This window comes from Pundamilia nyererei, unplaced genomic scaffold (genome assembly GCF_000239375.1).
Source record: "Pundamilia nyererei isolate P.nyererei 1_Seehausen unplaced genomic scaffold, PunNye1.0 scaffold00203, whole genome shotgun sequence".
In the NCBI taxonomy this organism is placed as follows: Eukaryota; Metazoa; Chordata; class Actinopteri; order Cichliformes; family Cichlidae; genus Pundamilia; species Pundamilia nyererei.
Window position 1 is genome coordinate 220,770 of NW_005187604.1, and position 13,960 is coordinate 234,729.

The 13,960-nt window shown below is 41.7% G+C and overlaps 1 protein-coding gene across 10 annotated transcripts in view; it reads left to right on the forward strand.

The window, feature by feature from the left end:
- arvcfb (ARVCF delta catenin family member b) overlaps positions 1-13,960 on the forward strand; it is a 242,479-nt gene that overhangs the window by 200,893 nt on the left and 27,626 nt on the right. For all 10 annotated transcript variants that reach the window (XM_005747739.1, XM_013914544.1, XM_005747742.1 and 7 more), the window contains one exon: positions 615-686. In XM_005747739.1, coding sequence (XP_005747796.1) covers positions 615-686 — 72 coding nt within the window. The remainder of the gene's footprint in view (positions 1-614; positions 687-13,960) is intronic.

A 13,960-nucleotide genomic window follows, 5' to 3' on the forward strand; every position in this document is an offset into this window, starting at 1 on the left:
CGTGACAACTGCATTTACATTTCACTGGAGTCAAAGCTGGCCAAGCTTTTTCCATGTGTAGTAAAAGTCATGTGACCTTTCACGCTTGGATGAAGCAATGATGTCACTTTTTCTTGTTTAGCCAATGAAATAAAAACCATCTTTACCTGAACAACAGCATAAAGTGACTTTAACAGAATGATGACGTGACTTGAAATGTGAAACACTTTATAAAAGGCCAAGCTTGAAATATAGAAATAAAATTTTCCATTGACTTACATTTAAAATATTTTTTATAAACTTTTCTTTAAATAAATCATATATAACTATTTGGAGGAGACAACTAACACTAACTTTATTTGTTCAAAAAGAAATCCTCTATCCTTGAACCTGGATTTAGACAACTGATGTAAATTATTTCCTGAAGGGAAGCAGTTTAGTGTTTGTACATATCATGTTGCTACATCTCTGTACTGTGTGTACATTTAAACACTTGTGCGTTATTTGTTGTTTGAGATGCATTTTCTGCCCCTACGGTCCAAAGATTTTGGCATCATCCTCAGCATAACCCTGGGGTCTCTTTTCAATATCCAGTTGTCTGACACTGACGTCCTCGTTTCCTTCCTCTCCTCCAGGCAGAAAAAACGGTGAGAATGACAAAAGCTACGACACATTGGATCTGCCTAAGCGCACAGAGCCATCAAAAGGTAGGCCTTTGTGAGCAAAACATTTTAACGCTAAATCTATACAGAACATCTCATCTAGTGAGTGAGTGGTTGTGTTGGGTGGGGGCAAGTCGTTTCTGTGGTGGTCAACAAGAGTGTGGGAGGCCTTTGAGTGAGAAAGAGGCTCTCGGCTAGCTGGCTGTTGAGCTAGCTTTGTTTGATGGTTTTGTGCCTCCAGTGGGACGGTTGATTGTTTGCAGCTTGTGAGAGCATCAATTCTGTAAGCCCTTCTTTTTGTTAAATGCTGTGACAATGCACTGAGGCACAACAGGCAATAAACAGCCTCTGACTGTATACGGAGGCTGAAAATCATCTTTTGTTAAATATGTTGAATTGCTCTGTGCTCAAAGTTGTTTCTGACAGTGCACCTTAGGAGTGGATGGACAGCATCTTCTTTTACATCATGTATGTTCAGTATGGCTGCTGTTGTTATAGCAACGTGGCTCAAGTCTCACGATGTCATTTGTGTGTGACACAGCATGAGGTGATGGTAAGCCGATGGATGCACCTTGTTGTTGGACCACGGTGCAGGTTTGTGTCTAACCATTTCATTTGTTGCCGGGTTGCAAAAATGGTGGGTTTGATTCTTGTGAAGGTGTCGCTCATGACTCATCCAGTGGCGTCATACCTTGGTCAATCAGTGGAATACAGTCTGACATCATATTTTCAGCTCAACTGAGCAAACGTAGGATGCTAAAAAAGTACCTGGTACCAGGTACTTCCACCTAGGAACCAATGTTGATGAGTACCTCATAGAAATGGCGCTTTACTGATCATCTGGCAACCACAGGTCATGAAGGAAACATGTGTATTCCCTATCCAGTTGTAGGTGGTGGCAGTTGCTCTGAAACTGATTGCTAAAGCATCAGTCAACAAGCCTACAGACCACACTGTGATCCCCTGGCAACTGCTGGTTGCATTCCAGGACTGGTTTGGCAAGTGGTTTCTGAAGGTTGCTGTCAGTCTCTTGTGTGAAACTGGGGTTCAGGAAGTCGCCAACCAGTGTCAAGTCTTGTGTGAGTGAAGTCTAAAGCTCACAAATTTAAACAGTAAACACAGGTGTAGCAGCTCTGCCAGGTAATTTGATTTAAAAAAAAATCTTGGCTCTGACCAGTAACTTCCCAGAGTTTTTTCTGGTTCTGGTTTTAAAAAAACAAAAACACTTAGGTCCTCTTGAACGTTTCAGTTTTCAAGTTTTTTTTAAAAGCTTTTATTGTTTGTGCCATCACGATATAATGACTTAATTAGCAACTGCTGAGGTGCTGACCATCTCCCTGCAACGTTAATCATGTTAATCATTCATGATAAGCCACATTGTTTACAGCAAACTTTCTGCTAATACAGTTGCCAAGTATTTACACAGTGGAAAAGTAACAAGCTGGCATGTCATAACTTCCTGATTTAGGTTGACTACGTTCAAAAGATTAGGAAAGTCGACCCTACCCTTACCCAAAGGATTTATTATCACATAATAACTAGAAGCCACATTGCTTCCACCCTGGAGTATTGTAGAAAATGTTTGTCAGCAACACACAAAGCTTGAGTATGAGATGTCTTTAGCTGTTGCTTGAGAACTTGAGTCAGTGTGGTTACTGGGAAAACATGGTTGTTTGAGGCCTTAATTTCAGTCTGTGAATTCACAAACTGATTATTATTTATTGATCATAGTCAAATATTAAAAGACTCTTATTCTCTCTTCTCTGTTGTCTAATGCATTGTACAAACAGACATGATGTTAGGTAACATTGCAGGGGCATCATTCCCAGATTTGACATGTGGTTCATGCAGTAGAGTGTGTGTGTGTGTGCGAGCGTGTGTGTGTGTGTGTGTGTGTGTGTGTGTGTGTGTGTGTGCAGGCATAGCCTCTCTGCTGTTGGTATTTGGCAGTAACAGGCAGTTGACTGTCATAAAAGCAAATTAGCCTGCAGTACGAGTTAGGAGAAAGATGCATATTTGCTCATGTGTATGTCAGTACAGTACATTACTCTGCAGTAAAGTGTCCGTGGTGTCTGTGGAATTGCATGCCCTTGTTAAACACCCCTGTGTGGTATTAACACATCAGCACCTTCATTACCAACCACTTAACTTACTGCAGGAACCTTTGGAGGGACCAGCATCTAAGTTTGTGGAAATTGATTTATTCCCTTGAAAGTCACCGCTCTGCAGCTGTACTTTCTCAGAGTTCAGCAACTTTGGGTGTGTGGCTTGCTGTGCTGATTGGCTGACATTTCACCCTGTCTATCTCTGCCACCTCACAGACAATTCTGGTAAAAAGCTTGCAAAAATTCACCACAGTTGTGTGTATCTTTGGCAAGTTTCCTCTGCCAAAGTGGTTGTATCCTCCAGAGTGCCGTCTCGCTGCTCAGATTTACCTGTCACAACATCGGCAGATTACTTTATCTAATGTACTCCGATGCTTGAACAGTGAAAATGCAGACAACCATTGTTCTCAAGGCACCTTTTAGTTACATTAAAAAGTTTTTGTAAGTAGAAGCTTTGGGTACTTTGGATAGAAATGTGGCTAATGTCTAGTGGCAGGCACTCAAAGTCCATATCACTTCCTGATTGACTGTTAATTAGCCACATTAACACGTCAAAGTGGGCCCTCGTTAAACTAGATCACAATTAATTGCTGTGCTTTTCCAAGTTAAGCAGATTTTGCCTTTTTTTAAATTGCCCCTAAAGTAAAGGAAAGTAGATGAGCTACAAGGATAATAATTAATATTTTCCACTGGCTGGGTTTTCATGGGTAAAAGCCAAGCTGCCACACTGCAGCTGAGGATCTATAGCAGCTAGGCTGGTGCTGCGATTGCATTACACAGTGTGGAAACAACTCCCATCAGAGTTTAGACTCCAGAGAAAGCAATTATCGTTATAGGCCTAAATGTCATGCACAGCTGAGATGAGTGTATGGGTTCGTGTTGTAGAGAGCGGCCCCGGCATTTTCTTGCTCGCAGACAGACAAATCATATTTGACATTTATTAGCTCAACACACAGCAGAATAACAACAGTGAGATGCATGGATAATAAGCTTAATCACCAGAGCAAAACCCACAATGTCTTTTAAAGCACATTTATCACTTTTTCTTCACTGGGAAACATCAGGGATGGACTGTAAAAGTCCTCTGGGTGCCTTGTTTGTTTTTTCTGTGAAAATGTGTATTTGTGTGATTGGGGCACATACTCCACTACCCACCTCCTCCACCACCACCACCATCACATCCGCTGGTCACCTGGGGGGCGTTTGCAATGAGGGAGCAAGAGCTGCTCCCAAGGCTGAGGGAGATATGGGAGATTACATGTGTATCCCAGTCCTGATCTGATGTCAGGCAGGGAGAGGTCAATGCAGGGAGCATGCTGGACCTGGCAGTGGGCAATGATTAATCTTGTTTATGTGTGGATGTGTGCGTGTGTGTGTGTATGCTGGAAAAAGAAGAAAAGAGGAGACAAGAGAGCAAGGGCTCTGTGGACATTTTATTTTGACAGCGGTTGTGATTAGAGGGCTGTCTGATGCATGTTTTGAGACAACTTTTTAAAGATACTAAAAGCTTCAGATGTGAATAAGTAACACAACATGCCCGACACTGACTAATAGCAGTTAAATGCTGTACTTTGTGTGTCTGCTAAGTTGTTGCTGGGCAGTCAGAGTACATCAGGTTTTTCCAAAATTGTTCTGTGAAAGCAGATGGCCGATATAACAGAGACCTGAGCTACGAAGCAGGATTTGAGCTTAACTATGTAACTTTAGGATTATTATGAAGACGGTTCACTTCTTACCAGGGTATATTATTGATAACGTACGGTGTAGACCTAGCCTGTGTGGGAACAGGTTATTTTTCAGATTATGGATCAATAAGCCGATATCACAGTCCAATAATAATTTGAATCTCTGAAAAATAGCCCTCTGATCTGTGTGCACAGATACTATAAGGGCCTGTAGTTTTTCAGTAGCATCTAAAGGCTGTTAAACACCACCAGGGCTGAAAGGATAAAAACTATAACTGTCTGACATTAAAACAATAATTTAACAAAAAATCGTTTGTGAACTTTTTATAAGATTGAATGATTTAGTTTCTTGAAAACAAAAGTGAAAAGTTGTGTAATACCTGTAGGAAGTTTGCCCACTGCAAAAGTCCAAGGCTGTAGTTCCAGCATTGGTGTCATTTGACTACAACTTTATGTACTGTGAGCACTGGAAGAGAAATAATGTAGTTCAGGGATTAGAAATAGCTGCTGTGTAAAGTATGGCTTATAAAATAATGTTATATAAATGTCAGCATGACTGAAGGTCGGAGTTATTTATCCCGTCATTAGAGAAGTCCAAAGTTACTGGGGAGGGGAGTTGTAACAAAAGTGATTAAGAATTGTGAAAAGACCCTTTCCATTAAAGAGCCTGTGAGTGTGGCAGTCCCTGAGGTGTTGAAACATTTTCCCAGCAGTTACTTGAAACCACAGCTTTTACCCTTAGATTGGAAAAAGGTCAGGAGAGGAGAAGGAGGTGGGAGAACGGAAAAGATGTGAAAGGGTTTATGCAGTTAACTTATAGATCATACTTAATCAATTCTAAAGCATTAAAAGGTTTATGATCAGCCGACTCCTTAGCACCAAGTCCGTGTGATGTCCTGTTGTGCCGATTTGCAGCTGTGTGAGAATAGCACATGTGTGCTGCATACGAGCAAGGACGACTGTTCCAATAATAATGTTCCAATTTGGTTTTTCCAACATATGTGAAAGTGCCTTAAGAGTGGTGAGGGGGGGAAACCTGAATGGAATCTTGTTTCTTCCTGGTTTCTTCCAGCCTGAATAAAATATTGAAAGGACGGAGACACAGTTGTTAGCTTTCCTTTGAGGAAACACTGTATCTAATTAATTAGACCTTACATTTGGTACAGTCTTCATATGTTTCCCTTTATCTGTGCTCTTATGCTTTACTGTCAGAGTACTCTCATGATGCAGGAGGGTGGAAAGCGCCTCACACAGCTGAGGATGTATTTGTGTTTTCAGTGAGCCAGAGCATCCAAAGTGTGCGAGTACAAGAGTTCAGATCATAGCCAAACCAGGACTAAGAGCGTTTTACCTTGAGACATAAAAAAAACAAGCTTCAGCCTTTAAAAATCGACCAACTGCTCGCTCAGCTAATAAAAGATTTTTTTTCCCCCAAGTGAATTAAGATAACTTTATTTGTGGCCTGCAGTAAAATCATTCTTACACATGCCTCCGACCACAAATGCATATATTATCGTTGGGATCAGATTGCAGAATGGAAAAGCTTTAAACTCAATGTCATTATGGGCACTTTAAGATGAAGACTGTGTACTTACAGCAGTCATGGGCGGAGTCCCAAAGATCCCATACTTGCCCGTGCATGTCAGAGAACAAACCAAACCTTAGTCCTAGCACTAATACGCCCAGAGGGTCAATCAGCCCCTCAGAGAAACTCAGGCGAGTCTTCTCCAATCACGACATCCCAGTGTTTTTGAGACCCAGCCAAGACTCGGCTGTACATCTGCATCTAAAGGTCAAAGGTCACTCTTTCAAGGATGCCAATATTCACATTTTGGACAGAGAAGACAGATGGTTTGAAAGAGGAGTGAAAGAAGCATCTATGGCCACTGTGAGCGACCATATTTGAACACAGGGCGGGGCTTACGACACCAACCGTCTGCCATCTATAATCCAGATTCGAGATCCCTTCCCAGACGCCTTAACGCCCACTCACATCTTGGGTCATTTGTTCTCAATAACTTTGTACTTTTGTGTTACTCGCAGCAACAACTCCACCTCATTGTCAGTCCATTTAAAAAACTCGGTGCTTTTCTTCAACATTTTGCCGTGACGTTTCAAAGAGCCGGAAAGTAAATAAACAGCAGACAGAAATGAGGCAGGCTGAATCTTCTTGCGTTTCACGCATGCGCAGTACTGGAACGTAAGCGTTTTCGGCCATTTCATTGTGGACGCACAACTCTGTGAAAACGACCGAAAATGCTAGTGTGGACACGGAGTGTTTTCAGACGAAAACGCAGTTTTCAAATCTATCCGGGCTAGTGTGGACATAGCCTTTGAGACACTCCCAATAGGACTCTCTGCCAATTGCTCTTAGACCTGAAGAAGCTTGTTGGATGAGAGGTGAAACGTCTTCCAGAAACTTAAAGAAGTCCACACGTCTTTCTTTCCAAGCTCCTTAGACCAGCGTTTTTTATTGAAGCGACGATTCCCATGAATAATATAGAGACTTCCATCTAGCCAGATCGTCTTCCATTTTCTTTAAAAGTGCGATGTAGTTTAGTTTATTTAATTATGCAACCCTAGGAGAAACATTAATACCTAAATATTAATATCGCATGTTCTCCCCGTGTTTGCGTGGGTTCTCTCCGGGTACTCCGGCTTCCTCCCACTGTCCAAAGACATGCACTTAGTGGGGATAGGTTAGTGAATATGAGTGCGAATGGTTGTCTCTCCCTGTGTGTTGGCCCTGCGACAGACTGGCGACCTGTCCAGGGTGTACCCTGCCTCTCGCCCTATGACAGCTGGGATAGGCTCCAGCGCCCCCCGCGACCCTGAAAAGGATAAGCGGATGCGAATGGATGGATGGATATTTAATATTTCCAGATTGCAATAGGGTAGAAGAAGAATTATGGAAGGAGCAATTAATCAGAAGAGCTGCAGATTTTAACCAGTTCATCAAATAATCTTAAACTCTTAAGAAAGAGTTTATTAGTGTAATTACCTCAGAGGGAGTGTTTTGTGAATGCTGGAGAAAGCCTCTTAATTATTCTTTCTTTTTACCATCCCTGTTTTTATAGTGCAGACAGAGTTGTAAAATGTGGGCACTCTGCTAATGATTAAATATTAATTAGATTAAACTGATATACTGAAGTGAGTGAAAATATCATTACTTTTGTATGCACTTGGCCATATACTACTAAAAACATTTTTTTAAATGACCCGAGCAGGGTCTCCACCAGCAGTTTGACTGGCAGCGGGGCATTTTAACATTGCCCTCAATTAATTTGGGACCAGTACCCTTCTGTAACGCTAATTGTGAGCCACACATGGAACAACAGAGCTTTGGTTTAGGTGCATCTCTGCACTCACCATGGGTGACAAGTGAGACAGAAAAAGATGTCAAGGTGTTTATATATAAGAGCGAGAGAGCAATGAGAAGCAGTTAACGCTGTTCCCAAAAACCTTCTAGTCTGTTATAATCACTAATTAGTAGAGATAAGTGGACAGATATCAGCTCTCTAACATTTGCTTTGTTGTTTTGTCCTTTTTAAAGTGTCTTTGTGGGTTTTTCAAGCTGTTTTAGCCCAAGCGGACCTTGGCTAATAACACCAGGGCAGAAACTCTGCAATCATTGCGACTTATGAAAAGACCGAAATCATTCTTTCTGCAGAAAAATGATCAATAGTTAAAACCCTAATACCCTTTTACTGCTACACTACTTGTATGTTTTCATATGAGGAAATGGTTGGAAACTTGGTGGATGTGTTTAATTTGTCAGTGCTTATTCCCACCATGATGAATCTTTTTGGTAATCTGTGTCTAATTTCAAGTGAAGCTTTTTGATCCAAACTGCTTTAAGTATAGCTAATTAGTCATATCTTGACAATAAGGGCAATGTGACGGAGCAATAAAGACATTGGGTTTGAAAAGCTTCAGCGCTTTCCATGTCTGCCCTTTTGCGCTCTCCATTTCTCTTTCCACCTCCAGTACTAATTCTCATTTGTCTTGCTCTCTGCCACTTTGGTGCTCTCTCCATCCATGAGAGATTTATTGCACTCCTCTCGTCGCGCAAACCCACAACCCTCGTCTCTCAACCAGCAGTTGAGAAAACACCCGCGTTTACAAAGACGACAACTGTGTAACATGCATCACTGTTTTTTTTGTTGTTGTTTTTTTGTTTTTCTAGCAAGCCAAGCATTTAATTTGCGGAGAAGTCTTAGCATTGACAAACAACACTAGTGTGAGCTGTTATTTATTGTATTCTGTAACCCACTTTGATATCAACCCACTGGGGATCTCGATGTGTAGTGTAATGAACACTGACTGTTTTGCTGTCGGAGTCATCTCTGTCTCTGATGCGTCTTAGCTCTTGATGTCGGAAAAGTCAGGGGCTCAATTGAGTTAGAGAAAATAGAGCTCCACTTTGATTGTTTGTCTCTGGTGTTGTCACCTCACATGGAGGAGAAATATTTCACTTAATGGCTCTGTGGCAAGAATCTGATTCTTTTAATCCTCCCTGCTATATCTCTCTTTATGGCTTCAAGTGGTGGAGGAAAAGGAAAAAAACAGCCACTTGCCCAAAGGCTTGATGAACATCCTGCCTCAGCAGGGAAATGTGATAAAGCAGATCCATTTTTCAAAATAAGGAATCTTTGCGTCATTACCCTGCTGGCAAGTCTACTTCAGATAAACACAATTCTAGTCAGGAGGAAAAGTTTAGCCTACAGTAAACACTTCACCATCTCCCAAATTCCGAGCAGTGGTACCAAGTAGAAGCTCTCTATTTTCATGCCTTTGGAATTTAACACCTCCACAACGAATGCTGACTCCTGGCCTCGCTGTCTTCATGCTAGTCCGCAACCAGCTGACTGCAGTGACTCACTTGCCCCTTTGTTAACCACAAAAACGCACCACTCGCTTGTTCCAATTGCCACCCTGCTCCATCTCCTCTCCTGGCGCTACATTTTGCTGCCAGGTGAGACCTCTAATAGTGATGGCTACGTCACGACCATCTAATCCAGACATGCAGATGGCAAACAAAGCGTGTATATAAGCATATAATGCTTGCACAGACACATGGCCGATGCACATTCACACATACTTTCTCACCCTCGGCTTCTTGGCTGTCTTGACACATAGCATCCACTCCGCACAGTGTTGGTTCCAGACTGTCTGGCACCTTGTATCACTCTCTGTCTCTCTGTAGCTGCTGTCGTTGCATTTCTCTTGGCATTACACCTTCCTTGTGCCAAATTCACAATGTGTTGTGTGTCCTTATTATAGTGGATGCAGCCATGTCCAGAGGAAGGTCTACCCTGCTCTAAGAAAAGGACGATTGACTCAGATCGGTTTTATATTTCTGTTCCCTTGCTGTCACAACAGTCAGATGAGACAAAACTAAATTGGATGCAAACAAACAAAACCCCAAAACAGATATTATAACACAGGAGACTTTATATTTACATGGAGTATAACTAAACAAACGAATCCTGGAACCAAACTTAGTCATAATCATGCTCTTCAAGCATTTTCTTTTAAACTGTGTCTATCACTAACAAAAAATTGTGGCAACAAGAGATAAGTGATGCCTTTACATAAAGACACAGATCGTACTACCCATTTACACTTTGTATGTCTATAGGTGATTAAATAGCTGTAAGAGCAAAAAGACAGGCAAGAAGCATTTGAGACAGAAATCAGACACATTGTATCCTAATGTTAAACGGTGTGAAACTTTCCCCCGTTCCTGGTTTGATAAGTAATATCTGTTGGTAAGAGCCCTGTGAAAGTATATGCTGGGAAGTATTTCCCTATGGCACATTACAGTGACATGATTCTCCCGGTGAGGTTATGGAGTTTTGTATTGTGTTATGTGATCCGTGCAACCACTAAATTAGATGACACCAATGCCAACTTTGGGCTTTTGTTACATTGTATCCTTCCCACGTGCTTTTGTTAACAGTGTAATTGCCGGTAAGTTAGCTGAACTATATTTTAGACAATAACAAACAGCTTCATATATCACAATCATTAGACCCTGCCATGATTTCCATTGAGTGAGAAAAAGCAGTGTGCAACACCCAGTGAGGGTTCTCTCTTTGAGGTTCTGGCATAGATAATAGTGAGTAATGTTTGTTTTTGTTTAATGGAACTTTCTGTGTATTTAGATGCCAACAGATTTGTGATTTTCACCAATTTGTTGCAGTTAATTGTTGTATTCTCACAAACAGATTGCATGTAATTGGCAATTTCATCCCATTAAGCCAAACTGACAGCAGACTGATACCAGACAGACTCCATCTTATTGGCTTTTTATTATCACCCTGACAATGGAAACAGCAGTTTCATTTATAAGGCACGTGCATAAAGTCACTTAAACTTAAAGTCAACAAGCTTAACGCAGAAGATAAATACAAAAGAACTGTGGAGGTGCAGAATGTCTTAAGACTATGAAAACCTGTATCCTCAGAACCTGTTAGAGGTGCCAGACCTTAACTGATGAATAACCTCTTCTACACTGAAATTTTTTGGGAGATTGAGGATTGGCTCATTTTAATGACACACCAAAGTCACTTTCCAATTCAATTTTATTTCAGTTCAATATAATTTTATTTATATAGCAACAAATCACAGCAACAGTGAGCTCAAGGCACTTTATATTGTAAGGTAGACCCTAAAATAATGCATACAGAGAAAAACCCAACAATCATATGACCCCCTATGAGCAAGCTCTTTGGCGACAGTGGGAAGGAAAAACTCCCTTTTAACAGGAAGAAACCTCCAGCAGAACCAGGCTCTGAGACTGTGAGAATGGCAACAGATTGCAAGTAGTTGGCCTCTGTGTTCAGAGTAGCCATTTCAAACCACGCTTGCAATAATTCTGGTTGTGCCACGAGTATTTTCCCGAGTGTGACTGTAGCAGAACTAGACTAATATAACATTTAAATGTAATTGATTTAGAATGGAGAAATCCCTTCTCATCCTTCTTCCACTGATTCTTGCTGGAAGAAGTCAGTCCACAATACTTCCAGGCAGGGGCAGATGTATTCCTTCTTATTTAGAAGTTGCTTTTGTTCCTTTGTTTTGTCACCATCTTTCACAGCTCACTGAGCTCAGCTGCTTTTTCCACCAGTAGAGACTGCCCTCTACTGGTGTGAGCTATGCTATAATACATTGCCTAAATACAATATTTATGAGTACTACATCAGTTAATGAGAAAGCATTTAATACCATTGAAAACTACTGTCTGGATCTGTAAATGACCTGGTATATTGTAATGCCTGGATGGGTGATGGTGGAGGAGCATATCAGCCAAAGGTTTGTGGTGTTTGAGAGTTAAATTTATAGTGAAATTACCATTGTAGTACCATATTTTGCTTGTATACCAACATATTAAAAAAGAAATATTATAAAAGCTTACCCAGATGCTAATGTTTTTTCCACACGCCCACTTCCCACCTTGCTGAGATTAAATCTGATTCCCTATCTGCCACACCAGCTGTTTGGAGTGTCATCCGCTGAGCACACTCAGCCACCTACAGCTAACTTGACACTCCCTGTCTTCCAGTTTTGCCTTTGTTGCTGCTAATAAAACACACAGGAAAAAGGACTAATTATAAGAATAGCCAGCGGCTCCGAGCTGACATTTTGGCTACTGCGACTCCCGCTTCAACTACTCAGTGATGAAAAGGAGTGATAATAAGGCACGGAGTGAAAAACAAATGAGGGGAGCAAGAGGTTTATGTAAGTGGGACCACCGTGTGTTTTGTTGGAAATACAAAGAGGTTTGCATAATAATGCTATTCCTAGGAGAGCTCATAGAGAGTGACTGTGCTACACATCATTAGTGGAGTGAAGTCCTTGAAGATTATTATGTGTTTGTGTGTGTTCATGCATAGCAGCATTTATCCACCTGCGTTTGGCAGAGGACAGTGGGGCATCTCTAATTCCCAGCACTTCTCCACTAGCAGTGCATTAACATAACAGCTCTAACTTTGTTTCCTATTCAAAAACCCTCAGTGCCCTCTGTCTCCTCCTACTGTGCTCTGTGAAACTCCGAAAAAGTGCCAGGAATTCACAGTAGCCGGCAACATCAGGCTCTTCAGATGATTAACCATGTCATTCTCCTCCCACATCTCCCCAAACCTGAGCAGTTGGAGTAAAGTGATAATTATGAGACAAGAATGGTTCCAGGAAAGTAGGAGGAAGCACTGTGAGATTTAGTTGCCAATTGGAGCCTTTGTTTGGCCCTGTTCGAGACACAAGAGTGCTGCTTCCTGTTTCTGTGAGAGACGCTTTAATCTAATTAAAAGCAGATTAATGGCGTACTGACTGGCTTCGCTGGAGCTACAACAGAGGCTTAGTGAAGAGAAAAAAGCGCCTCCCTTCAGGATTTGCCACTGTCCTGTTACCTGTTAAATATCGGCCGTAAACAATCCAGACTGTTGTAAACAGGAGCGCCTAAATGCACCCTAAGGACTGCTGTCTTCGTGTACAATTGAATGAGAGGGTCATGGGCACTGGCAGGCGTCCAATCAAACTGTCCCTCCAATGAGGTTTTACCTGCAGTCTGGCTTATGCCGTGCGTCAGGACGGCTCTATGTCTCAGATTACATTGTGGCATTTAAATGACGCTTTCATCAAACACGGCATAAAGATTTGTATTCTCCTTTCGAACAAGTAAACAGGAGAATAGAACGGGTCAAGGTCTCAGAGCTTTAACAATGTTCCTGGGCCTACATAACAGCCGTAAAAGAGAAGAGAAGAAGAAAGGGTAGTATAAGGGAAAAGGTTCTGTATAAAGCGAGAAGACTGAGCGCGTAGAGGGCAACTTGAAAATCTTTTTGGTTTCTTAGCATTCATAGTCAGTGTGTTTGACTGGTCTATAATCAGGAGCATTTTGGATTTTAATGCGCGTGTGATTTGGTGATGGGCTCGTTTAAGCCGACGAGAGTAAATCATCTCATCCTCAGTGCCTTTCATTTGACTCTTATAAGCACACGCAAATCCTAATTCATACAGCTGTCCAAAAAGGGGAGAAAAAAACAGCAGCACTGCTTATTGACACACACAAATATACTGTCAAACTCTCCCTCCATCTTTCTCTGACTCTCACTCACACACACACACACACACACACACACACGCACACACACACACACGCGCACACACACACACACGAAGATACGCATGCACTTGCAAAGGACAATGCACCTCACACTTGAGCATAAGGTGATGTTAACTAATAAAGGTGGTGTTATCAGGGTGTTTCAGGAGAGAATATATTAGCTAAGAAAATTGACCACAGCATCATCTGTGCTTGGGTGAAGCTGAAAGGAGCGCTAAATGAGAGATGACTGCTGACACTAACCTAGAGTGGAAATCCCTCCACCACCAAACACCATCGCAGCCATCATCATGCATTACAAACTCCGCTCTATTGTAAAGCGATTCCTCTACAATGAAGCAGTTTTTCTACTCTTGGCTCTGCGTGATGCCATTGAGAATAGATATGCTTTACATGGTCATC